General features: G+C 40.0%; 1 protein-coding gene across 1 annotated transcript in view; it reads right to left on the bottom strand.

The window, feature by feature from the left end:
* The window catches only part of PPP1R1C (protein phosphatase 1 regulatory inhibitor subunit 1C), a 54179-nt gene that overhangs the window by 11370 nt on the left and 15679 nt on the right, over positions 1 to 27130 (bottom strand). Inside the window, 2 exon segments of the mRNA XM_074828303.1 lie at positions 18439 to 18499; positions 20328 to 20365. Of these exon segments, the coding sequence (XP_074684404.1) occupies positions 18439 to 18499; positions 20328 to 20365 (99 nt within the window).

The raw sequence follows: 27130 nt of genomic DNA, 5'->3' as shown, positions 1-27130 counted from the left end.
ACAAATTTTGGCGCTCAGGCTACTTTCTCCCAGTCAAAAGACTCAGTGTTAAACTATCACAATAAAGACTGTATGAGAGCAGCAAAATTCATGTTGTAAATGTCTGGCTGCTTTCCATTTTGTTCTCTCACACGGCACTTTCCACTCCCTTTTCTCCTCTCACAAGTCACTTGAAGCAGCACCGGCTCCATAATACTAGCGTGAAGGAGCTGCTTCAGCACAGACAGGCTTTTGTCAGCCCTCCACAGGCTGGCCAGAACATGCACTGGAGACAGAGGTCAGCTTCGCTGTGGCTGAAGGGACTGCATCTCCCACTTACAGTAGCCAAAATAGTAAACAGAGAGGCTTTTGTCGCCCCAGGCAACTTCTGCTATTATGTAAATATCTCTTTTGCTCTTCCTTCCTTCCCTGCTAGCCCTCAGACTGCAGAAGTCAGCCAGTCTTCAGAGTTTGAATGAACAGCAGAAGTCCCTGCAGTCAGCTAAGTGGATGTTTCACCCATAACAATCTCAGCCCAACATTAATTACCCTTTGGGAAGCCGGAAAACATTTCTTAGCTGATTCTGTGGAGGATGGCTCTTGGTCAAACACCTCACCAACAACTTGAGCAGAAAAACATGCGGAGATGACTTTCACTTTGGTGATGAAGCTGGACAGTACTGCAAGGCTCTCCTCCTGCACAGCTCCATGTGCCAGTCTGGCTGGGCAGCTGGAGGCTGCAACCGGGAGAGGATTAAAGGTTTTCAGCTGACATTTTTTTCATCCCAATTTTTCATAGTTCAGAGATAGGCTTAGAGCTGTTGAGAAGGGTGCTTGAATTCAACCAACGCAGGCAGATCTTCAAAGGTGCTATGCTTTGACAGGTCTGGGGAAGCTCCTTAGATGGTCACAATCCCCCCTCAGAAAGCACCTGTCTGGAAGCCAAGTTTTACTGGGTAATGTGTTTATTTGCTAGAATTACTAAATCCTCACTTTTAACACCAGTACCACTCACAGCCAGGCGGCTGTCTGTCTAAGAGTAGATCAAAATCACAGGACTGGCAGAATTGATCCCTTATGCCACAGGATTACAATAATTCCATTAAATAAAGGGCCACATTTTCAAACCTGAATCAGCTGCTCCATAATAACAGATGTCAATAGCTCTGCAACTGTCACAAAATATTTATTAGAACTCACTGGCCTTAAAAGTTTACAAGTAACATTTTCTAACCATTTCTTCTTTAAATGAAAACGTCTTATATTTTCCCAGGCAACTTCTGTCATCCTTATGATTCACCACATGCTGCTCCAGACTAGTTTATGTTTTCAAGCTCTGAAGGCTGACTACCTTAAAATAAGCCATGATGGAAAAAGCAGGAAATAGGTTTTACAGCTAGAAAATCACATCAGTCAAAACCTGAGAAAGCTGATGCTCAAGACAATATAAAACGATGCTCAATATTTCAACTGCAGCATGTAAGTCTGTTTAGAGGTAGGGACAAGACAAATATTAGTTTTATAGACTGCTACGTACAAAGTAAAACAGTGTTATCATCCTATTTGCCCTAAGTAAATGAAGGGAAGGGCTAAGGATAATTAGATAAATCTTAACTTTCATAACAAGTCTTAACTTCTGCATTCTAAAATATATGCCATCGTTCAACATAAATTATAGATCAAGTGTAGAATTAGGTTGAAGAGTGTGCTTTATGCCAGAGATTCAATTATATAAAAATAATGGTCCTTTCCTAGCCTTAAGATCAATTACCATTTACAAAAGTGATCCTCCTCTTGTCTCTAGGAACAAATATTTTGTTCACAGCTACTATTCCTTTTGCTGAGGATAAAAAAAAAAGAGTTTTGCCCCCAATATGTTAATATATTAAATGGTGATTTATATATGAGAAAGGGAAGTGAGTCTCATACCAATTTAATTTCCTCCAATCTGCTCCTGCCAAAAGTGTCAACCAAGAACATTTTCTATTTTTTTAAATTTTTCCTTCCCCAATTCTTAATGGGAAATCTCCAATCTGCTTTGATAGCCACTTCTTTTACTACAGCATGGTTATTCAAGACTTTATATTTTCTAATAAAAATCAGAAATACATTCTTGTCCAAAACTGCTGTTGAGGCTGCACAAACCAGGCCTCAAAATAAATGCATGAACTTTTCTAAGGGATTTTACTTCAGCAATTAGTTCTTGGGGGAAATGACGTATTAGAGAACTAGAACCGAAGGAGTCTGAGCTGTTTGCATGTTAGGTGGGCTGAGACATGCACCTAGTTAGGATGTGAGGTAGTTATGGTTGCCATGATATGAAAAAGTACACTGACAGAATAGTAGCATGGGTTTTTTTTCATGCCTTATGTTTTAACTTGAAATTAAATTGCTTCTATTCAAATGGCAATTTCCATTAGGGTTTAAAAAATTCAGCAGCCAGCAGAGATCTGTTTATGGTGGGGACAGATGAAGCAGTGTGCCTCTGCTGAAAATCTGCAATGAAAGTAGCGTGTGGCACTGGCACTGCCTCAGATGCTGGGGAGGGCTGTGACAGCCAGCCCAGAGCAAGGCAAACCTACAGCGTGCTGCTGCTCTGGCATCGCACACCACAGAAGCCAAGTGAAAAAGGAAACCGCTACTTAACTGCAAGCTTCTGAGCAATAAGAACAAAGTGTCACACTTTTACCTACGCCTTGCTTACAGTGGTTTGATGTCAAATCAAAAGCAATATGTGATATAAACTCCAATTGATAAAGCAGGGGAATGAACTCTCATACAGCAAAATAACCTCTCAATGTGTGACAGAACCACTAATAGTGATAACAATCCCCTTTTCACTCCCCAGTCCGCTCCCTCCACAGACCTTTTTTTGAGAAGATAATTTTGTTGTTCCCTTTAAAAAAAACCCCAAATAGCAATGTCAAAAATAAATGTACATAAATAAGTGGGAATAGGTCCATTCCCTTTGTGAAAACAAATATTTGTCTCACCATAATTTTGATTTTGGTTGGGTCTCTGGATGGCAAGGAAAGGGTTTTTTTAATCCTATGGACATTTATAGATGCAAACTTTCATTGTGTGAATAGGATTCTCATATCCTGATCAGCTCTGTTTGTACTGCTCAGGAAAGCCTTTGCACTGCAATACAGCTGCAGTTCACAGCCCTTTGGGCAGGTAAGATTTACTCAGAAAGTTTCTCTGCAAAACTTAACCTGTGTAGGAAGTAATGTTTTTATGTCCTAAGTATGTAGAGAATTCAGTTAATTATAAAAGGTAAGCTTAAATAGTAGTGTATAAGGAATGAGGGGACATAGGTACCTCTGCAATATTGAATACCACGGCAGATTTGAGGAGATATGAGACATGTAAAAGACCCCATCCAGACTGGATGTACCAGGTATTTGACAGATGTGATTGGATTATCATACAAGGACCAGCAGTTACATTTAGGTCCAGTCACAGGTCAGATATAGACAGAATCTGGGATCAGATTTCACCAAGATTTTAATTATGGCCCCTTCTGCTAGAATATATAATTGGAAACACTCATCCCTAGTTACCTGGGGCCAGTGACACCACAGTCTCGCTAGTTTTGGCCATGTTGCCTGGCAAAAGTTTTTGCTCAATGCAGAATTATTTGTTAAATATCGGGGAGGTATCATTTTGGGTTTAAGTACAAAATATGTGATTCTCCTCGTTGTTGTAATAATCATAAAACCTGTAGAAAGGTAACATGGTCAAAGCTATCCTTGCTTTACCTCTGCTTCCTAGGTCTTTATTTCCTTTGTTTTCTGCTTATGGCTGTGGCAACACAAGAATTGTCCCTGTTGGATGTCCAAGGGCAGCCTGGGTTTGTAGCTAAGCACAGATGCCCACCTACCTTTAGGTACTTTAATACTGGATGCACTTGCCTGTGATTCCTTATATGGTCAGCAGAGAGAGAGACTTCCAGGGCTTGATTCTTCACTTGTCAGCTTGTAACAAGCCCAGGGTAACTCCATGCCTGACTTGGTTTAAGCAGGATGGATTCAGGCCAGAGCATTTATAAAAATGACAGTAGCAGACTTCAATGGCTGAATATTTACACTTCCTTGGAGCCTTACAATTTTTGTTTGCTCGTGATTAGGAAAAACCCTGAAATTTCACAATTTCCTTTGTGAGGGAAAAAAGGAAAAAACATTTCACCAAAACATTTAATATTAGCAGTACCAAAACATTTAGTTTTGCCTAGTTTCTTAAACATAAAAATCTAGACATGTTATAGGAAAATTTAATTTTTATACAAGTTCAAAACACAAAAAGAATGAAGTCTTTCACATTCAAAATCTTACTGAAAATGCTTTACCAAACATTTTCATCTCCACAACTTCACGAGCCATTTCCAAGCAGCTGTGTTTCAGTTTTCTTTGGTCATTCTTATCTGACTTCAACATTAATGGACAGCATTGTCCAGCTGCTTGCTTTTTCCTGGACAACTGCACTGTGGCTCTACTTCTTTGTATTTTGGCTGACATGGGGATTTTTCTGAGGTCATGAAACCTAAACAGATGAGAAAAAAGTTATGCCACATCCTGAGGGGACAGAATCCTTGACAGAGACGGGAGAAGCAGAAGCCTGAGTACATGATGGGGTGAATGAAGTCCTGCATGTAAAGACTGAGCAGCTTTTGCTGTTTCACAGCTTCTTCTGTTTCACCCCCAGGCCTGGCATGGTACACTCAGCATTCTGTTCAGTTTATATTCTGGATCCATGTTTTCTATTTTTGTTATTCTTCTTGTGGTTATTATTTCTTTCCGTGGTCTGGGGCTGATACAGTGCAAAATTTGTTAATGGCACATTTAAATCTCTTGTTGAATACTCTGTGCAGCCTGAGATTTTTAGGGTGTGGATGAAAAGCTTTCCAGCAAATTGTACTTTTTAAAATGAAGACAGGAACAAAATCTTTGCTGGTCAGCCAAAACTCCAAGGCGGTGTTTCTCTGCCGTGGTTCCATGTGCTGTGTGGCTTTCACTTTTAATTAATCCAGTCTGTTTGGTTTTTGTCAGAAGTCTATAAGCTTCGCTGTTAATTTGCTGATGAATCCCCTACTGAGTTATAATTATAATCTTCATTGTGATCCTTCTTATGATGACAAAGGAGATAGGATTTTGGCATCAGCGTAACCTGACATCAGTAATACTGTAAACATTGGAATGAGCTCTTCTTTGAAGTATTTTATAAACACCATCAAAATTACAAAAACATTGTGGTGATTAAACAAGTGATTGATAGGTCAGCGTTTATATTAAATTATCCCCATTGCAATTGCTTCACAAGTGGCATATGGATAGCAGACAATTACCATTTTCTTCATATTACAGGTACTGTAGCTGTAGCCCTTACATCCAAGCAGGAACCCATCAGGAAGAATGAGCCTCTTCAGTTTTCACCACCTCAGTGCCCGTGAGGTGCTGAGATCATCTCAAGCAGCTGAGATCCAGTTCAGGAGACTGAAGCTGAAGGTAGTTTGAATCCTTCCCCTCTCCCTCTGCAGCAGGCAATTCATGCTAACCAAAGCAAAGCCTACAATATGAGTTAGGAATCAAGTCAGCTTAACTGCCTAGGAACACCTCTGGAAAGTCAGAGCCAGTCCCTCTTCTGGTGTCATTAATACACCCTGGTGCTGGGGAGGTTTTTATCATGTTACAAATGAACTTATGTGGGGCTTCCAGCCTACCCCAATCTTTATTTTTGATTCTGAGACATTTTCCTAAGACACAGTATCACCCAGACAAACTGACATTTAGAGAGCGCTCTTACAGAAGTAGGGAACATACTGCCACAAAATAAGATGTCATCCATTGGACTGAAAGGTGAAATTCTGATATAGGCAGCTGTGAGATGAAGTTTTCACTATGCTTGTCATTACCATGTTATGAAAGGTTTACATTTCATAAATGGTAAGTAAAACAGCTATTGAATCACAGAACTGCTGAGGCTGAGACCTCCAGGGATTGTCTAGTTCAAACCCCTGCTCAACACAGGCTCTGCTGGAGCAGGTTGTCCAGGACTGTATGCAGTCAGATTTTGAGCATCTCCAAGGATGGAGACTCCACAAGCTTTCTAGGCAACTTGTTCCACTCTTTGACCACTGTCACAGAAACAAAAATAAAAACAAACAAAAAAGAAAAACAAAAGAAAGTTTTCTTCTTATGTTTAAGTTGAATTTCCTGTGTTTCGATTTCTGCCAATTGACTCTTGTCCTCTCATTACATACAAGCCCCTCATTTTCTAGCACAAAGTGTAGCCAAGGGAATTGTACCTATCATTACTGTTTCATAAGGCATAACTGTATTTTACACATAAAATTTTATCTCTAGTCTAGAAAGTAACTGTGTAGAGAGACAGTGTGGATGGCAGATACATTTCCTTAATTTTCAATACTGTTCCCAGTGTTCAAGATAGGCTTTTTCAAAGGATCCATGCTCCTAACTCCTAAATGCATGCAAGCACTTGAGAGCCCAAGTCATGTAGGCTGCAGCTAAAAAACACACTAAAGAGTGCCAGGGGGCAGCTCGGGGCACTGACCTACTCTGGCTGCTGTGACCAGCCATTAGCCAGGTCCCCAGTTTTTTCTGCGCCAACTAGCTCTCACCCAGAAAATTCCCAGCCTCGTTTAGGTACAGGCCAGAGTTAGTTTCCACTGGGTATTTTGGATGACCCTCATGACTTGGGAGCATAAAAGGGTCTGCAACATGGATGTGAGCTGTGTGGAGCCAGCTGGCCTCAGAACAGAAGCAAGCTCTTGTGCAGATGTAGCTGTGGCACCTTACAGTGCTGAGCATTTTGCAACTTGACTGTCTACCTTGTTTTCCTAAAAAATACAGTCTTAGGACAAGAAAATAATGTATAGCTCCTTCCTCTCATGTAACAGGTGTGTAGGTTTTAAATATGCTCGGACGCATTGGTTTTGACCTTGTGCCCAACTACAGCTCTTCAGAGTAACTGATACATCCCATGTGATTTCTCATCATTTCTACCTACTTAACTTCCTGATCAAGTCTTAAGACTATGCAAATATTTTCATGTGCTGAAGTATCCTCAGCCACACCAGGCTGTTGTGAAGGAGCAGGGATAACACAGCTCCCTGTAGGTTGGTGCAGCAGCTTGTGGGGGCTGAGAGTTGATATCAAAACTGGAGAATAAACATCATGAGGTCCTGCACCACACAGCAACCTCCAAACAGAGACTCCAGGCTTATGCGGGGTCCTCACTAACCTGAAACTGAGGTGGGAGACCAGCCTGGGCAGCAAGGTAGACTTGCCCACTAGCCAGGCAGGCAGCCTGGCAGGGTGCTGGTTGCACAGAGGGCATGGGGGGCTTGGCCCAGTGGAGATGGACTATCTCTTCAACAAACCAGCATTGAACCAGCAGGTGCTTACTCACTAGCCAGCCAGGGCTTCTGCTGGAAAGTCCACCCAGATGCAGGCTGATGCCTTTAACCCTTAAGAGGTGGTTGTGATCTATTAAAGTTCCACTGCTGCAGCCAGCAGGAAGGGGAGGAAGTAGGTACCTCTGTTAGTCCTAACCAGGGGCTGAACTGTGCTTGCTCACACATGCTGATCAGGAGGCAAGTGGGAAGGGGGACTCTTCTCCCCTGGAATCCAGGAAAACAGTGATCCTTTCCCACACAACATGGAATCAGAAACATCTGGTGGAGAATTTTCACAGATTAAGGGTACAGATCCCTTGAACCAAGGGAGAGAAAGCAAAACGTAGTGATTTATGGTGTTTTGCACAACAATATAGGTGGGTTTTCCCACCCCTAAAAGAAACGCAAAACCATTTAGTACATAATGCTTATGCACAACCAGGGTGCTTCTCTGTTACACAAATTCAGCAAAGCCAAAGTCCTAGCTTAGATATCAGAAGGGGTCTGGGACAGTGTCTCTGCACTGATGTTTTGGGAGAGGAGAAAAGAGAAGATGAAAACAGTGAAAAGTTTACTTTGACATCTTCAGTAATATTTTAAATTTGAAATGTTTTCATTTTAACTCATTAAGCTTACTGACAGCTGAAACCCCACCATAATTCTTAAATATAAGGGTTTTTAGCTTGCTGGCAAATTAAAAACCAATGTTAAGAAATCAGTTATTCAACATAAAATGCAGTCACCAAAAACTATTTGCAGTACAGTAGATACAGCTGGTCTCACTTTGCAGTCGCCATGAGCAACAAAACATCAGGGGCAAAATCTTTAGTGGCTCTTTATTGTGTGAGTGAGCTTTTGAGAAACCTACCTCTTCTGGTTTGCCTAAGGCATCAAAATACCCCAGAGCCAGCATCCAGTACAACCAGAATGTAATTACAGCGTGGAAGCACTCTATCTGGCGCTTCATATTAACAGTCAGAGCCTGAAAACAAGTATTGCTCTCAATTTTTCTGGAAAGCACGAACAAGAATATCAGCTTACTCAATTTCATTGTGGAAAACATAGACAGAAGAGGTAGCCTCTTCTCTAAAGGCTTAGACACATTCGTATCAGAGTCATAGATTACGTAAAAATAAGTTTTAACACTATTCTTACTTTTGATCTCGCTAAGAGTGAGTTTGAAGAAAGGCCAGGCGCTAACCACTCCAGCCATTTGGGGAAAACTGCTGGCATGCAGGTGCAATGTAGTAATAACCTTACAGATTTTAGCTGGAAATTATAAATTGCAGTCAGACTCCAGTATAATTCCACTCCTCTTATAGCTGTTCTTGCTATTTAGTAATTCACCAGAACTAGTGCTAAGGAAATACACCTACGTGTCACTAGAGGGAGCTTGCATGCCAAAAATCCCACTTTTAATAAGAGTTTTCTTCAGGATTGCAAGGAGATTGAAAACTGAATTTGCATAATTTCTCCTCATTCCTGAAAGAAAAAGAAAAACCTGCTGCTTCCCTTTGCCTTTGGAAGTGATGGCTAGCCTGAGGTTACTCTGGTATTCTGGGATACAGGCAACTACTTGACCTGCTGCCTACCATCATTCAGCCCCTCTCTTCAGCAGTGTCTTACCGCCTCCAGTTTTCATTGCTCTCCATTTAACTGGCCTCATCTTTCTTGAGTCTAATGACTCAAACTGGACATAGTCCCCACTAAGCTGGGTTTCCTATGGCTTACCAGCTGCTCTCCAGGTACAGGTGCAACCTTGATGTGTCCTGTGTCCCTGTCACCTGGAAAGATGCCATTGCAGGGAGTAAGTAGCCCATGAAACTGCACCGTTTTCAGGGTTTACCAGATAAATGTTTACATATACTTCTTGCTGTGTGCGCAACATAGGTGGTAAAGGTGCACCCTAAGCTGGGAGAATTGCAGCAAACATTTTAGGTTTGTTTTTTGCTTCTGAGCAGTCATTAGATCCCACAATTCCTTTAAATGTATTCTCAAAAATAGTTACTCAGTAGATTGCTCAGAGCCTGCTGACAATCTCCTCTGGCTATAGAAGATCCACTGGTTCATAGGTTGGGTGAGTGCTGAAAGACCTGAAAAATCCTCCCACTGTTTCAAGAAAAATTAGCAGCTACACCAAATGAGAGCTTTTTAAACAACATCCTTCTGGCCCATGCAGCTCACAGGAAAATTAATCCCTTTTCAGATCCATATGCTTGCTGCAGTATTTCCTGTGTTTTTCTGGTCACATTCACACACATAATTCATGCAAGTGTTCAGTCCTAGCTGCAGGCCTGAAAGGATGTGGTTGAAATCTTCAGGCTGTTCATGTTCTTGTCTCTATGCCAAAGCTCTGGTGGATGGTTTTGGGAACTCTGTGTTCCTGCTAAACTGGGCAATGTCACATCCCAAGGGGTGAAAGAAAGGAGAAATTATGGAGGGGAGGAGAACCACATGGCCTTCTTCAGAAAATTTTTGCTTTTCAATAAATCCAAACTAATAGGCATACACTTCAAAAGGGAAAAAAAAATCAAATCATAAGAAAACCAGACAACATTCTCACCATGAGAAACCCATTGCAGATGGTCCCTAAGAACCAGAAGCAAGATTTCTCTTAGCCTAACCACAGAAATAAGGACCACATTGTTCAGAGACAGAGATATTGCAAAGCTAGCATACTACTTGGACATTTACTTGGGTCAGAGTGAAACCTGATGGCAGAAAGTAAAATAACTAATGGTAAGCTACTACCCTGCAAGGGCAGCTTGTGGGCAGGAGCTGCTCTCAAGGAAATGGTTGCATTTTTCAAACCTCCCAGCCCTGATCCCAGGAGAAGTGAGTGCGGGTGGTGGGAGACCTGCTGACGGGCGGCGAGCCTGCTCATATGGACCAGCAATTGATGGAGACTTAGCTGTAAATTGTAGGGTGATTTTTCTGTATCAGACACTACTCAATGCATGGTGGTGCCATTCATGTTATATGAATTCACTATTAACCTTGGGTTTGCCTGTAGCTTGTCATTCTGTCTTTTGGCAGCTTTGCGTTTTGCGGGTGGAGATTTTTATAAATGAAACCTGACTTTGTGTAGAGGAGACATTAATAGACATAGAGCAACTGTAGAAATACGTAGTTAGATTCAAATGCAAGGAAGGCTTTTCTTTTAAGGGTAAATTAAATGAGACATGAGCCCGCACAGTATGGAGGATTTTTAGAAAAATACTAGAGAGGTTCCTCTGTGTTTATACACTGGACCTATCTCTACCTTCAGAAGACCACAATATAAATTGAGCAAGCTCCCCCATGGTCTCCCAACATGCCAGACCCTCTGACAGTGCCATGGGAGGAGTGTGCTCTTCCCAGCAGGGCTGACTTTGCACAGAGCTGAGAAGGAGTGAGCACCTGACATATACTTGCCCCTGCTGTATGCACGACCCTGCAGCTCCTGTCCAGGAGCCCAGGAGATGTCAAACACTGAAGAGGAGCAGCAACATGTAATCTAGGTCTTCATTCCATCATCTTGCTTGGGATCAAATTCAGGATTTTAAATGCTTGAGATGAAACAAAGGAGCAATTATTATTTATTACAATAGGACTCACTGGAGTCAGTGTCTGCTATGTGACTTGGTTGTTAACCTCCACTGTAGAGCATACAGCTAAAGCCAGGAAATAAAATGTAATGCCCTGCCAAGTTACTAGCTTCTTAAGAACATTACATCTTCTCCTACAAAAATATTATCTTTTCTTCAAAAGCTGTTTCAATTCAGAGCACAACACTGCCAAAATCTTTGGAATTTCACTATAAATACATTTTGTGATATAAAGTAACCAGAACAACACATGCTGCCCTTTCTGGGCTTTCTACTTTATATTTCAAAATAAGTACTAAGTCTCCCACATTCTCTTTCCGTAATATTTTATGTTGTTATCTCTTAACAGGTTGACTTTTTAATGTCATCTGTTACTGCTTAGAAGCAATTAATAATACTATGATGTTTACACTGCTCTATATTTAGTACAACAATGCTTAACAATACTAATTTCAAGTCATAAATGCTGTTTCACAGACATTTATAAGATTACCCTCCTATCATAAAAATAAACTCATATCCTTAAAAAGAGGCCAGTTTAGCATTCGTTGCATGAAGATTAGAAAGAGCTATCAGATATGTGGACTTCATGCTGAACTGAATGAAGTCAGTGAAAGTACTCCCCTAGACTTCGGACCATGTTGGATCAGCCCCTTAAACCACACATGGTAATTTAGGGACTGATATTAGTGCTCGGCACAATCTTTTCTTTTTCACACACCAGGTAATAGTGGCAGATGACAAGTTATAACACAAACATCCCAGTTTTGCCATAGAACAGATGTCAAGCTTAGTCTCCACTGAACACCTCAGTCTCTCTAAAGGTACTGTGGTATTTATTGCAGCCAAGGCCAGAGCCATTTTGAAGCAGAAGCCGCCAGCTGTGTGAAATGAAATGTATTCAAAGCTGCCAGCAGTAAGAAATTAAATACAGACTACGGCAGCGTCTGCCAACTTTTTGGGCAGTAGCAGAATGGTGGCAGCCAACTGAACTTGAGATGGCAGCAATCTAATGTATTCCGTTCACCAACTCAGTGATTCACTAATTAATTTAGTTCATTTTTTTTTAAAATTGTATCTACTGTCATCATACTACTATACAAGTCTGAGGAAGGAGAGGAGGGTAAAGAGAGTGAGAAAAAGAGACCAAGCACTGGAAGGTAGCATCTTAGAAAAGATATCCAGGAAATTTGTTCAAGGCCACACTACATTAAGCGCATCGAGGTTCAGTCTGACTAAGATGTGCATAAGAATGGTGTATAAATGAAGAGAAGAACTAGTTTTGAAACCAAAGCTGCACCTTTCTTTTGTGACCTGGTTTGGCAAAAGGAGAAAACATAATGATTACAAAACTGCAGCATGAATTTTCTTTCCCCAGTGCTACAGGAGGGGGACTTTCACCCATGAAACTAAATGCTCTGATGGTGCTTTGTCACATCACAACACAAACAAGAACAGTGCACACGAAAAATGAAGCAGAGCTTTGCCTTCTGTTACCCAAGAAGCAGCATACTGAGTTAGATCTTCCTAAAAGGACTGAAGAATGGGTGTCACCAGACTAAAGAAAAGATGCTTCACCTGAAACACTGCAGCTCTGCTAAGGGATTAGAGGAGGACTTGCCCTGACCTCGGGGATTGCTTCAGCTACTGGATGGTGCCTGCTTTTGTGGAGCAGTTCTAGCTATCCACTCAGTATTTATCACAGTCCTTTAGCCCACTGGAAAAGCAAGGAGGTCTGAAATACACTTTCAGGACTGAGAAGATAGTTGAAAACCATCTCCTTCTCTTGTTCTGGCCTCATGGCTCATGTGTAGCACAATCACATTTTTAAAAAAGGATCATCATTGGAGAGACTGGGAAAATGTAATACCCTGGGCCAAAGTGACTTACATAAAAAGTATGACTGGGCACCAACTCAGTCTGTGAATTTTCACAAACCTGGGCTTGATGTTCAGAAAACTGTGTAAGATGTGTTACATTGTGGCTAATACTGATTTCCTAAAAATTAAATTTAAGCCAGTGTATGAAGCAGAAATCACATGAATACACAGTATTTTTCTTTCAAGTATAATATGATGTTTCTTGTTCTTACACTGATGTGTTTAGTTAACGCTAGACGCTTTTTGCAGTTTGCCATTTAAGAGGGCAGCCTTTAAAATGATACAAGTTTCTGTAGTCAGTGCTTAAAACTTACAAACTTCATCCTCTGACACCTGAAGTAAATTTAGCCTGAGATTTTTGTTCTGCGTCGATTCTCGTGGGCTCTGAACTCAGTGCTTACCACACTAACAATAATCCTTTATGTCTCCAGACTCTATCCGTGTTCCTTGTTAACCTTCAGTCACAAAGTAATGAGATGCATCAGACATCATCAAGCTGGCCTAAGGGGTTACAAATTTGGATGAGGGCCACATACTGTACTAATTGCTTCTAATAAATTACATATTTCAGGAGGGACATCATGATTTTAATCATTTATTCTGCATGTTGTTTCCTTTGGAGAGAAGAACAAGCAGGCGCTAAACAAGCTGAGCATCTGAAATTCATGGCAGAAGCTGAAAAGAGCTGATTTAATATCAACCATCATTGTAAACACTAGAATTATGCATGTATCAAATCCCTGGGTCTGAACACTTTGGGAACAGCCAGTGAGTCCTGGCTGTTTTAATAAGTCAAACCAAAATGATGTCTTTGAATGTTCCTTAGATTTATAACAACTCATATTCAATCCCATTTCAAATGTTGTAGCTGGGGCCTAGCTCAAGAAAAAGTCTTTGTTTCTATGCAAAGAAAAATACATTGAGGGGAATTTAAAAGAAAAATACATTGAGGAGAATTTAAAAGAAAAATACATTGAGGGGAATTTAAAGGATGTATTTCCCAAAAGACTGGGATGGAAACTGGTCAAAGGTACCTTTCACCTCTATGGGGAAAGACTTTAATTATGATTTGATGGCAGCTAATTGCACAGGTTGTCCAGTGAACACAGAAAGTTGCGAGAACTTTCTTTAGAGACCGCTGAAATTAGTAGGATCTTGATGCTGATCTAAGTAGCCTCCTGCTGGGTGATCTAGGATGAGTGAAGGTTTCCTATTTTCCTGACCTCTAGCACACCCATACCAGTAGATTCACTGTTAATGAAATCCTCAAACCACTCGGGAATGTGCACTTCCTTCACAGGGAGAGACCTTGATGGTATTTAAATAGCTGGTAATATTAATAGCAATAGCTGGTAGATAATGTGGAGACTTGGGAGCTCTAGGGAGCAATGCAGATTTGGGAACAGCTCAGGCTGTCTTCTGTTTGTCTTTGTAAACCTTGCTTCCTGTCACTTTAGTCTGCATTTCCTTTCAAAGATGAGCTGAGATACTAAACAAAATGTGACTATGTAGGTAAAAGGAAACCTGCCTCGGTACAAAATATGCCTTGGGATCAAAAGCTGTAGCTCTGAGACTCAAATGTGTTCTTTTGATTTTCAGGTGATAATGAGATGCCGAGGAAACACCATTACCTGGCATAAGTGCAATCTGCTTCTGCCATGGCAGTCTATGCTGCCTTCCACTTGGTCCATCTCTACCTGGGAGGGTTATCATTCCATTTTAAACTTCTCTGGTGAGTGTGAGGGGAGAAGTGTGAGAATCCAGCAAGACTTTCAGGGGCTCCTTTAACCCTCTGATCAGAATAATGAAGATATCTCTAAAGATGCTATTTGTGGGTGGTTGGATGGATGTTTGTGCTAAATCAGTTGGACATCTACTTTGATACAGAAGAAAAGGACCAAAGGATTCTTCTTGGTTTTGTCATACAGAATGAGAGACAGATTAATAAAATGAGAAACAGGCCTTGTGCAATGACAACTGACTGGAAAAGATTGCCCTAGTTAAAACTGGTGACTCTTCAAATTGAAAAACCTTCCTCCGGCTGTTTTTATGCTTTTTCATAGGGAGCTTCAAGCCAACCTCCGCACACAAAGAAGAGCTTAAAATGAAAGAAAGTGATGGAGATTAAAGATCAGCATATTAGAGCATTGGAAGTTATAGAAGGATGAGAGAATTTGAAGTTCAGACATAAAAGACCAAGGGTAACAGAAGAAAAAAGTGACACAAACAGGGGAAACAGAGGTGATGAATCTTCGGTTAAGAGAGCTGCTATACCTAGAAAAAAGTGACAAGCGGTAAATCACAACATACTGACAATATGATGGATTAATTTGGTTCAGTCTTCAGATACTGACTTTTGCCAGTATTGCATGTTACATAATAGTGTGGCATTAACAAAACCTAGTGTAGCAGGGTTAGAAAAAGAAATATCTTTGAAAGCAAAATGGAAGACCTCTTTGACATCCATTAGGTTTGGTAATATAACACTAACAAGAACACTGCACTGAGCTGTTATCTGGTTTGCTGTCTGATTCACTCTCCAGATTACCACTTAAATCAATAGTTCTCACATCGATTTTTCCAGCACACTGTATTCCAGTAAAAAGAACAATGCTCTGAGATGAGTCAGCTATTTGCTCCGTCTATAGGGACTCTGGTGCATTTTCATTTAGGAAAATAAAACAGGAGCCAAAGTACACACAAATATATAGTAATAAGAACCTGCCTGTTGCACCATAACATGACACTGGCTCTGCAGACACACGGGTTTGCTACAGCATGCTGCAGCAACTACAGACCCGCCTCGAGCTAGAGCAAGCCATTGTAAGGATGGGACCAAAATATTTGGGGGCAATCTTAGACAGATAATAAAATTGTCTTTCAGTTTAGGTGACTGCTATGGCAGAGGGGAAAAATATGCCCACATTTGACTAAGAAGCTGATCTCCATATATTTACCATGACATATAGAACCTTGGCAGTACTGCATTTTCATTTATTTCATATAGTTTCATGTATTTGCATAGTCCATGTAACATGTACTATAGTCCTGGTACTGTAACTAGGCATCACTATTGTCTGATGTTGCTTTTGCTCCTTTTAACCATGTTAACAATTTCCTAATTTGTTTGTAATCACAACATCCAGGTTCATTTACTCTTGCTTTCTCTCTCTTGTTTAGCCATGAATTCATGAAACCAGCATCCTTTCTCACACAGTTTTGTAATTATTTCAAGAAACTTGCAAGAAGTGCAGCAAAAATGTTTTCAGCTCAAAGAAGAAAGAATAATCTCAAGAGCTACTTGGAGATTTGGTGTCAGGCTGAAATATGACTATCCCCACGGTTTCTCTTGGCCACCTCTCTGCTGCAGGCACAGAGCAAAGCTCGTGCCATGGCCCCCCATTTCTCCCACAGCTCTCCACACATGGCTGCTGTCTCAGCTTCCAGGCTCTGCATCCACCTGCAAGTTTGGCTTATTTCTGGGAACTTTGAGTTAGCAGCAACTAAAAACTACCAAAATGTCAGAAAAGTTAACAAATGAAAATGCTTGTCCCTCTTTTCCACTACGAGTTCTGTTTTATGGAGATTTATTATCTCCATATTTGAATGTGAATTACCAGATTACAGTCTATCCCACCTTCCATTAATAACAGACCCAGAGGATATAGAGCAGCGAAAGAGGGTGTAAAGGAGAGAGGTTCACCATTCAGAATCTCATTCTTTACTGTATATTGAATATCATATTGTGAATATACTGAGGGAGAAACAGCCCGCAGGAAATAAACATATGTAAAGCTGTGGGAATAGTGTGCAGTTATGAAGCCTGTTATTCTGAAAATACTGCTAATATTGTTATCTTCTACCACTATAAAACTAAAATAATTTAAATCATTACAAAATCTCTGTATTTTTCAGTAATGCTTTCATAGCACTCGTTGCTATGTTTGTCTCCTAATCTCTTAGCCTAAACAAAATAACATTCATGTTTTCATAACAATAAAGAGGAAGGGATAATGAATATTCTATTTCAAATAATTTTTAAATAAAAAGGGCAGTATTTATCATGGTTACAGTATCGTAAATCTGGACCAATCCAGCTTGTTTACAGGAAGGGTTATCAATTTCCAGGTGTCCACCTGTGAATCTGAGAATACTGTGTAGTTTAGAGTGTTAAGGTATAGAGGAGAGGCATTTTGTGCTGTGCTTTGTTCTTTTTACAAGATATTTCAGGCTAGTTGTGATCTATCTTGAATCACATACTTTCTTACTGTCCCCTGGGAATTAAGTTGATGTGGAAGTAAACTATGCCAGGTACTTGCCCAGGTCTCAGCAACGTATTAAAGGTAACACTGAGTAGGCTGCAGTCCTTGAAAGGAGATATAAGGACATGTTTTACAGAGCACTTCATTTACGCAGTGTTTAGTTTAGGTTTGTACAGCAAAATAATACAGCAGTGAGATCAATAGATATTATTGCTACCCATGCAAAGCTTCTTCCTTCCACAAATTATTATAATTGACTGTAATAAGATTATTTCTAATATCCAGTGCACAAACTTTAGCCCATTTTGACAAACAGTAAGTTTTGTGTGGCACCTGAGTGATGTTTTAACTGTTGCTAGGACAAGTACTAGAGAACTGAAGCTACAGGATGAGATACACAGAACTGGCTGATATGGTAAATTACTTAACAACAGCAGCAGTATTTCACGCAACAAATCAGATATCCTACTTTTTTTGCCAGGTAATAAATTGTGTTAAGCAGAAGGAATGGAAAATGAAGATATTCATTATCATGAGACACCTGGCAGGATAGCCTTTGGTCTGCAGTCTGAAAATAATCCTGCACTGACAAGTGGCAGTTGGAAGTGCTGGTGAATCACTATAGATCTTGCTTCACTGCAAGCACCAGCAAGTCAAACTCTGTTGAGAATCATTTGAGAAACAAGGCCTAAATGCAGTTGCTCTGATCCCAACTCATATTCCTGCTGCTTTTGTGTTCATTCCTGAAAAGCATGTAAGCCCCTTAAACATTTACCAAGATTTCTCATTTCTCCTTATCTTCACCAGAAAGACTTCACACTTCTTATAATCAGATACCCAGCCCACAGTTTTGGTTATTCTTCTTTCTACAGCTGCCTGGAAAGGGAGGCAGAATATATGGGAGTCATTTAAATAAGAAACAGAGAGCTGTATGGGGCCAGAACTGATAAAACTTATGTATTCAAGGAATTCTCTTCAAAGTTTGGCATTGAACTATCTGTTACATTGAACTAATAAAAGTATCAAGATTTTGTAAAAAAAGAAGTCTGCTTTTTTTAAAAAAAAATTGTCAGTGCTGCAGGATTCTCTGGTGAGGATAGATGATCAGTATCAGCAAACAGTCAACGCCAGATAGTCACTTCGAAGTGTGAAAACAGCAACGGCTAAGCATGACCCCTTCACAGACAGCTGTGGTGCTCGCAGGCAGAGAGCCCTTGCTCATGCCCCAATGTTTTCCCTGTGAGAGAGGACCTGGAGCTGCGGTGGGTGCAAGGGTTCCGCACCCTGCCAGGGCAGAGACAGTACCTGCACAGTACCTTTGAGGGCAGGCGGGGTGAAGACGCTCTGCTTCCTTTGCTTGGGAGATGCGCTCTGGGACTGAGGAGAGACAAAACAGAGAGAGAGGCAGTAAGAGACGGGCACAGGGAGAGTTTTCTGGTCATGGCAGCTCCAGGTCTGGCCCCACAGATGCTATCAAAAGGTGCACACACCAATCTGAGAAGTTTCTAAGAAAATTATATTGTATAAATCTGATGCCAGCTCCTGGGCTTTCATGAATACAGGGAAAATTAAGATTAGGTAGACAAAATACATGTTTAATGGACAACCTTTGTGGCTCCCAGGCAGAACAGACCCAATACTGCTGAAAATTACCCTTCACTCTAAAAAAATATTGTTAAGCATAAAATTAAGATAGTCTGTGTTTTTAACAGTCTGTGTAACTGATTCTCATAAGGCAAATAAATGTTTATGTATATTGAAACAGTTGCAAGGTTGCATTAACCAATATTCCTACTAAATACAGTGTAATGAATGATTATATGTATAGGTAAGGTAGTAGTGAAATTATTAATATATTAATATATAAATTTTTACATAAATAAATGGAAGATCCCTCTCCCTTCGCTTTTTCAGTGTATTCTAAAATAATAATTCCAGCAACCAATTACTCAGCCTTTAACTGGGCCTGATTTAAGTGACAGATTAAGTGCCTGATTTAGACACAGATAAACTTTTTATGGCCCCAAAATCACATCTATGCACAGAAGTTAAATTATTTCAAAATAATGGTAGTAAAATTACACATAGAGTAACATTAGTATAATTATACCAGTGTATAGTTAGCAAAAACTAACTGGAATACCCTCCAGTGCTAAAGCAGAGCAACTTTTGCAAAATGAAAGCAGTTGAATTAGTGTCCATTATATACGAACATGAAATATGTCCATATACAAAGGATAATAAAACTACATAGGGTCACACACATAGATAGCTTTTGAAGACATAAGTATCATATCACATTCCTAAGAAAAAGGTTAAAAAAAGTTGTATTTGGTCATAACGATGTTGCCTTTTCCCTAATATTTGCTGAAAATGCCTTTTTCCCTAGTACTTTGACTTGTATATAGTCTGTGAATTTTAATAAGATCTATTTCTTCAAGGAACATTTAAGACATCTCTTAAGAAAACTAATTTCACACAGTATGGCCAATCCTATTACCCTACCTTATCACAATGGATGGAATGATAACATTTATAAATAAAATATTGTCTTCTTTTGAAAGAGAAAGTTATTTATAAACACTGTGGGATAGGTTGTTGATCCTTGCCCCAGTAAATCTTTCTAAGTCTGTATTTGAGTCCAAATTTGAACCAATCAATACCTCCCACTGCTATTTAAAGCGCTGCCTGCTTCTCCTCTGAGCAATGGGTGAAGGGGAAAAAGATGAGGGAATTGCAGGAGCTATGCAAGGGGAGATTGGAAAACAAGATCGGAGGAGCTGACTTGTAACTCTTCTGCAAACAACACCAATGCACTGCCTGCTGTAGGCTTGGCAAATGATGGGAAGATGAGAGAGAAGTTTGCAATGTTTTTGTAGACCCAAAGCAATGCTGGATGAGGTGACCTGGCAGGGTCACCTTGGGCCAGGTTTGCTATGAATTGCCGGGGCATGGCATCAAGGCAGAGGGGAAACTTGCCTTTCCCAGTTCCCTGCTACAGGGAGAAGGGAGAGCCGGCAGAGATAAGACACAACACAGCTTTACACAGCCCTGGTTTGAAAGCAGTGTTTGAAAGGCTGTGTTACTGAAGATGGCATGACAACGTAAAGAAAAACATTAACCAGGATGAATCAGTGACTTTCAAAGGGGTTTTAACCATAGACCTATTTTAACGATAAGTATGTTTGAAAAAAATTTCACTTACCTCTGCCTGTGACACGTTTGTTCTCTTCTCATCTTTTTCTAGAGGATGAAAACATATGGTACAAGAAATGTTAGTACAAAAGCGTTTCTGAGTTCTAACCCTTGCAACTCTACCCTGAACCCTACAGCACTATTGTAAATAAGAAATTACCCTTCTAATTTACAGCTTTTCTTTCTCTTTTGTGTGTCTCAGAAAACCAGAGGCCCTGATTAGCATTTAGACATAAGCACTGTGTCTAAAGCACTTAACTCCCATTTTTTCTCTGTGAATTAACAGCAAGCAATAGAGTGCCTTTAGCAGTAGGTCCTTTGGCCAGACTCATAGTAGGGCTCTGCGCTCATCAGTGGCTGTTGGGATACGTGTCTGCTTTGCTGGGGGACTGCACTTTCTTCTATAGTCAGAAAAGGCTTTGTTGCCAAATGGTGTGCAGGAAACCCACAAAGGGCTCTTACTGAACTTAAATAATAACAACCACCTCACCTCAGATAAGATATTAATATACCAATACTGGTACTGAAGAGCACCTAACAGTAATAGGTAAAATTAGCAAACCAAAGCTTAACAAAGACTAATTTTTAATCTTAAAAGTTTCATGACATTACTGGACTGAAATTTTTCCTGGAGCTGCTTACTTTTTTTGCCTTAATTTGCTCTGGACTATAGGCATGGCAGATATGGCCAATACTAGAGATTTCTAATGAAAATAAGATTCTCTGAGAATCTGTCTGAACAACTAAGTAAAATTGTATGAAGCAGAGGAGGGTCAAGGATCTTCCTAATCATTGTACTTAACCAGTTTTTGCATAAGATTAAATTATTTTTCTACTGTTATCTCGATGTGGTTAATGACCAGAAAGTGATTGTCTTCTGATGATGATTTCCCAAATATTTGATGAAGATCATGTAGGACCTTTGATGCACAGTAGTTTGGAGCTTTAAAATAAAATGCCATTAAAAACAGAGACATCAATCCCTCACTGTAGCAATACACCTTCTAAAATTTTCCACTTGCAGATATCACTAGGCAATTTCCACTGAGGTGTGACAGATCTGCAAATGTAGGTCTGAGGGAAGAATTAGGTCTAGGCAATATCACTTTATCTAACTTATTTTCTAGATATTGGCTGCTTGTGGTGTGCTGTGTGTAAGGGGATGAGCCAGTCCAGACAGATTGTATTTATATTCTTTCCATTGTATCTGTGCATCCTGCAAACAGTAATTGACTTACTGGATTTTTTCAATGTATATATTTCCCATTACCTTTATATGAAAGACATTCAAATTACTTACACTAGAGATTAAAAAGTGTAGCTGAAAACAGTGCTGGTTACTGTTTTCCACAGTCCCACACATACAGAATTAGACAGGACAATCAGGAAGCCAGTTCCTGCCATTAACATTTGTATGAACTTTGGTAAGGTGACTAATCTCTTCCTTGACTTCCTTACCTGTAAATAAGCATAGCAGTGCTTATTTAAGTATAGCGGTGTCTATTTGCCTTCATAAAGCACTTTGGGGTATGAAGTTAAGCTGGCTAAATGAGTGATTATTTATGTGCTTGTAATCTTTCTTATTAGTTGTATAACAGACAGACACAGACTTATGATTCAACATTGGATTTTTTTTTTTAGTTCAGGATCCTGGATTTAGTTTGGAGACTGAAATTTGAATAAATCAGGAACTTTCAACAGAGAACAACGATGTCCCATTCCTTCCTGAAACTCTAAAGTTGCCCAGATTAAAAATATATTTTGTAAACCTAGGCTGAGGCTTGCATAAGGAACAAAACTTCAATCAGTAGCTTCATCAGGTTTCAGGTCTTGTTCCTAAGGATGTACACAACTCTAACCCTTTGGGCTTGCACACTTAGTGCTCTTAGTGGGGTGACACTAAACCTACCAGAACTGGAAAGTTTCCAGCCTTTCCTTCCACCTAGCAGCACTTATATGACAGGCGACTTTGGGAACTAGAACTGGTCCTGTATGGAGTTAGAGAAATCATTCATATCCACAGAGCAAAGAGTGCCAATGAATAACACCAGACGATGTGGAAATTTAAGAATGACTTACAAAATCACACAAACAAACAGTTTTTCAAATCCAGTAAACAGAGATCAGAAATGAACCTAAAGGAGCAAAAGAGACACACTTGAGGACATGAAGTGTTTCAAGTGAGTTGTGAGATGAAGGGAAAGGTAAAGCTGGTTGGAGATGCAGTTTGGTCAATAGTACATTTGGCATGCATTTATTTTTGAGGACAAAAAGACCATTTATTTTTGACAGCCATTTTGATGGATAAGACTCAAGGGAGAGTATAAATTTTTAAGAAGAGGTGACAAGGAATGAGAGAAGCTGAGATCCCTGAGTGCCATAGACTGAGGCAGAGGGTAGGAAATAAACAAATATTCTTTCTGTAGAGGAGGAAGAAAAGATGAAAAGCAATGGGGACATGGAAGAAAGATAGAAGCGCTTGTGTGTAGCTAAGATAATAATGAAAGACAGGGGCAGTGGCGTTGTAGCAAAAGTAAAAGGGGGAATTTAGTGGTGACAGAGAGCACAGCTGGAGTGCAGTGTGGTCTGGAGCTCAGTCAAGAGCTCTCTGCCTGGGGAAATACTTAAAGCCATATTGGTCTAAGTGAAGGATTACATTAATACTTGTGTGAACATTCTTCCTTGGACAAATAGTGTTTTTCCAGTGTAAATTATAATGCTTTGAAAGCAATCTAAATAAATTAATGAAAGCATGTTCATATAACAGTCTTACTGAGAAAATGCCCCTGTGAGAGTCAATGCATGTACAAATCGATGTTCTCACTACAACAGGTCAGTTCTGGCATCAGGAGATTCCACACAGAAAATCTTCATGACAACAAAACTTATTATGAGAATGAAAGTTACAAGGTAAAAAAGAACGTTATCAATTAGTTACTGCAAATCAGACATATCCATCTACAGAAGTCAAACAAGCATTTCCCACCCTTGAATCCCTCTCAAATCCATTGACAATTATAAACTGAATTTCTTTACTGAACTCTTTGACCACGAATTCTTCTTGAGAGGTGTCAGGAAATAATCAGAAAACAAATCACAAATATCAGACTGTGATATCAATTGATTCACAGGAGAGAATGAATTCCCTGGTTTCTCAACATCCTTCAATTCCCATTGACTACTGTGCAGTCAAGATTCTGCTCAGAAAAAATCATAGTTATACAGAATGAGGAATTTCCTTATCATGTTTATAACTAGGCAGATATATTACAGAGAACGTGAATTCAAGTGATCAACTATTTCTCTCTTACATGAAACAAAAACCAAGCTCTCAGTAGATAACTTCTCCCTACAGGTTTGCTCTCTTTTTGGGGCCAGGAAGAAAAAAGACTTTTTAAGGATGCTCCATATTCTTCCCTCACAGACCATAACATTTCTCACAGAACATAATACAACTGCACTATATTCCTAATCTGAACATACGACATTTTTCCAATCCAAATTATTATTGGCTGCTCTAATTAGCTAACAAGAATCTAATTACTCAAGTAATTTCTTGACAGTTTTTTGTTTTAAATTGGTATAATAGAAATCATATGAAGAGCTGAGAACAGATTTGTACACACCCAAGTTGCTGAAAAGTTGCAGTACCTAAAAATAAGATTGGAGTTTTGTTTAGAGCATTTTTACACCTGTGCTGAGGAAAAAGCAGTTGAGGACTTTCCCCTGTGCTGGGTGAATAATGTGTCAGGCTAGTGTGACCCATACCTCATGTAGACTGGACTAGCACCTGGCAGATAAACAGACTATTAGGCTTTAGTCAGTGTCCTCAGGAAGAGAAATGGTCCATGTTCATCAAAAGTGTTCATGTTCAGTCTAAAGGATATTTCCACTAGTCCAGATACGGACACACACTTTCTGAAATGAAGCCCTAGTTCTTCAAGAAGAGACACTTCTGAAAGTCCAGCTACCTGCACAGACCCCCTTTCAGCATTAGAGCTCTATGCTTTAGTCTTTATCCAGTTTAAAATCTCATCCACTCACAGGAAAACCTGCAAGATTTGGCCTGGCTATGTTGCTGAAATATGGAGAAAGAAACACCAAGGGATTTTTCTCCCAAATGCTCTTGTTAGCAGAGCTCTTCTGAATGTTTATTAGCACATGCACCCAGCCAAGCTGATGTAATAAGCTGAGCTACCCCAAAGGTGTTATTATATGAGGTCAGAAAAGAGCCGAGTGCAAGGAGGTTGGTTATAGCCAGGATGAGAAGTGCTTGCTGTTGCTGATCGTTTTTTCCATGAATCTCCACTGTTGTGCAAATGGCATGACCATGCTGGGGGAAGCCTTGTGGTCTTTTTAGAGTAAGATCAAAATTTATCTGCCTCTCTTCTCCCACTGGATAATGTTAATGCTCTTGGAGCAGCTATGCAGGGCAAGAGTTGACCTATTTTAAAAGACTTGGCCTCTGATATCACCCATGGGCTCTGTAGTGGAGTCATCCGGAAAAGGCTTATCTCATCCAGCTAAGTACCCTGCTTTCTTTCCTGCTTTCTTGGCAAGAGCAAATAAAAGCCTTTTCTGTAGGGTTTCAGTCAGGCACTGGAGGAACAGAACAGGTCAGAGAGGCCAGCTGTTACACAAAAGAAACTCAGTAAGAGGCTGGTATAATTGTTGGAGAAAGCTTCTTGTAGACAGTTTGGAATTTTCCTTGAGAAACCAAAACTGAGGAGTTTCAGGTAAAAATCACAGGGATAGGGATTTGGATTTGGTTAGGTTTTGTTGTCTAAATTTTCCCTTAAAAATAATACACATGATACCCTTTCACTGCTCAGATAGTGGAAACAGCCCATGAGCTGCATGCCTATAACAGGTTTTAGTTAAAGAATGATTTAAATAAGAATGGTTTGAATCTGAAAGAAATTAGCCCAAAGAGAGACTTTAAGGACACAATGTCACTGTCATTCTGGAGCCTCCTTATAATCCTGCCCCCACCCCTGTATAAACAGTGCCACTGAAGAGAGCAGGGGATCCAGCCTTTCACATGCAAACTTTAGTGCAGGACACTAAAGCTAGAGACAAATCAGATAACACTACTGCTATGGAATAGTTCAGCCAGTTTAATTTCATTTCACTAGTTTTGATGAAATGTCTCCATGGCCAAACAGTACTATGTCCATGAGCAATGCTTTCTCTCTCAAAAAATGTGAAGGAAATGAAGCAGTTGCTGACTTCTGATCAATATGCTCAATGATGACATACAGTTGGAAAAGGAAAATAAGTTTCCTGGCTCTGGCTCCACTTAGCCATCTCCTGTGATGAAGAGGAGAGTGTCTCTCTCCTCCTGCTGTGGGGTTGGGGGATGTTTGTGTGCTTGGGCAGTGGGCAGCAGAGCTCTGCTCCCAGTCTTGTTGTGTGCTAGTTATGCGACAAGGCAGATCACCTGTTTCAAAACTTCACATTTAAATGGCACAGACCCACACAATTTTAGGAACTAAAAAAAGAAATGGATAATTTTCCAAATAATTATTCATTCTCCTGCCACCTAGTGGCAGGACAACCTGAAATTTTCTGAAAATTTGCTTTCAGTCTTTTCACATTTCAATTTCTTCATCAGTAAAATAAGGATATTTTTAGATCTACCAGCTGGCCTCACTGGTGTTTGGCCATCACTGTTTGTATTTGCCATTGGTACTTGTAAAACAAGCTCATTGAAATCTGATTTAGAAATTGTTTGGTATAATGTTACTTGGTTTTTATGGTATCAAAACTACTTTTCCTTTCCTCCAGAAGACAAAATAAGATTAAAAAAAATATTTAATGCTTTGTTTTTGCCAGAGTTCTAACTACACATTGCCAGATCAGCTAGAATCTCATCACTTTTTACTAAACCACTGAGGTAAGAAAAGGAAAAAAGTCCAAAAAGACAAACGTAAAAAAATGCTTATGTAGTTAATTGTTTGACTTTTGCTTGCTGGTTGTTATTTGCCTGTATCTGTCAATGAAAACTTGATTACGGGTATAGATGTAATTACATTTAATTACAGAAAAATATCCTGGTAAGCCCTCCTGGTGTGAGTATATGTTTCTGAAAATCTTCACACTGCAAAAGCACCTCATTAAACTCCAGTATCCCAGCTGCTGTGGTAAATGTAGCTGGAGGGTCTGCTCCCCTCCTCAGACAAGTGCTGACAAGAGAGTGCATGCATTGCGGTTCTGCTGCATCTCACACACTAATCAGCATCTGAATTACTGCCTGGCCCTTTAGGGAACACTAATAACAAGATTTGTATAGGAAATACTAATAAAAACATAGGGGAGAGAGGAATTTGCTATATACACAAGCATTTGCATGCTTATTCTCTCAGGCATTTGCAGTTAAGGTATGTAGCATGGGAAAGGTCCCACATTACCCCAACAGCACCACCACCAAGAAACCTCTCATCACTCTGGCTCAGAGGTCATAGAGTAGCTTTTCCCAGGTAGATCCTGACTGTGATGACCAGCCCTTTGCAGTTCACTAAAATGCCACAGGCCAGATGAATCAGCTGTCTGGACATTTAAGATTTTCTTTCCAGGTAAATTAGCCCATTTATATTTACATAGCTCTGCATTCCCAACCTTCAATATTCAAGTAGCCATTACTAGCACTGAGAGTAGGGGCAACAATGTCCTTTGTTAGACCAACGGTGCTCAACCTCTAAATGGAAAGAACGATCATCCTTTTCCTCCCAATGCATGCAACAGCATCTGATCCAAACAGCACCTGTATCTCTGAACATCATACAGACAGTATCCAAGGACCCACTTTCAACT

This window comes from Strix aluco, chromosome 6, assembly GCF_031877795.1.
Source record: "Strix aluco isolate bStrAlu1 chromosome 6, bStrAlu1.hap1, whole genome shotgun sequence".
NCBI classification, from domain to species: Eukaryota; Metazoa; Chordata; class Aves; order Strigiformes; family Strigidae; genus Strix; species Strix aluco.
The sequence above is the reverse complement of the archived record's forward strand: the minus strand, read 5'-3'. Positions and strand labels throughout refer to the sequence as shown.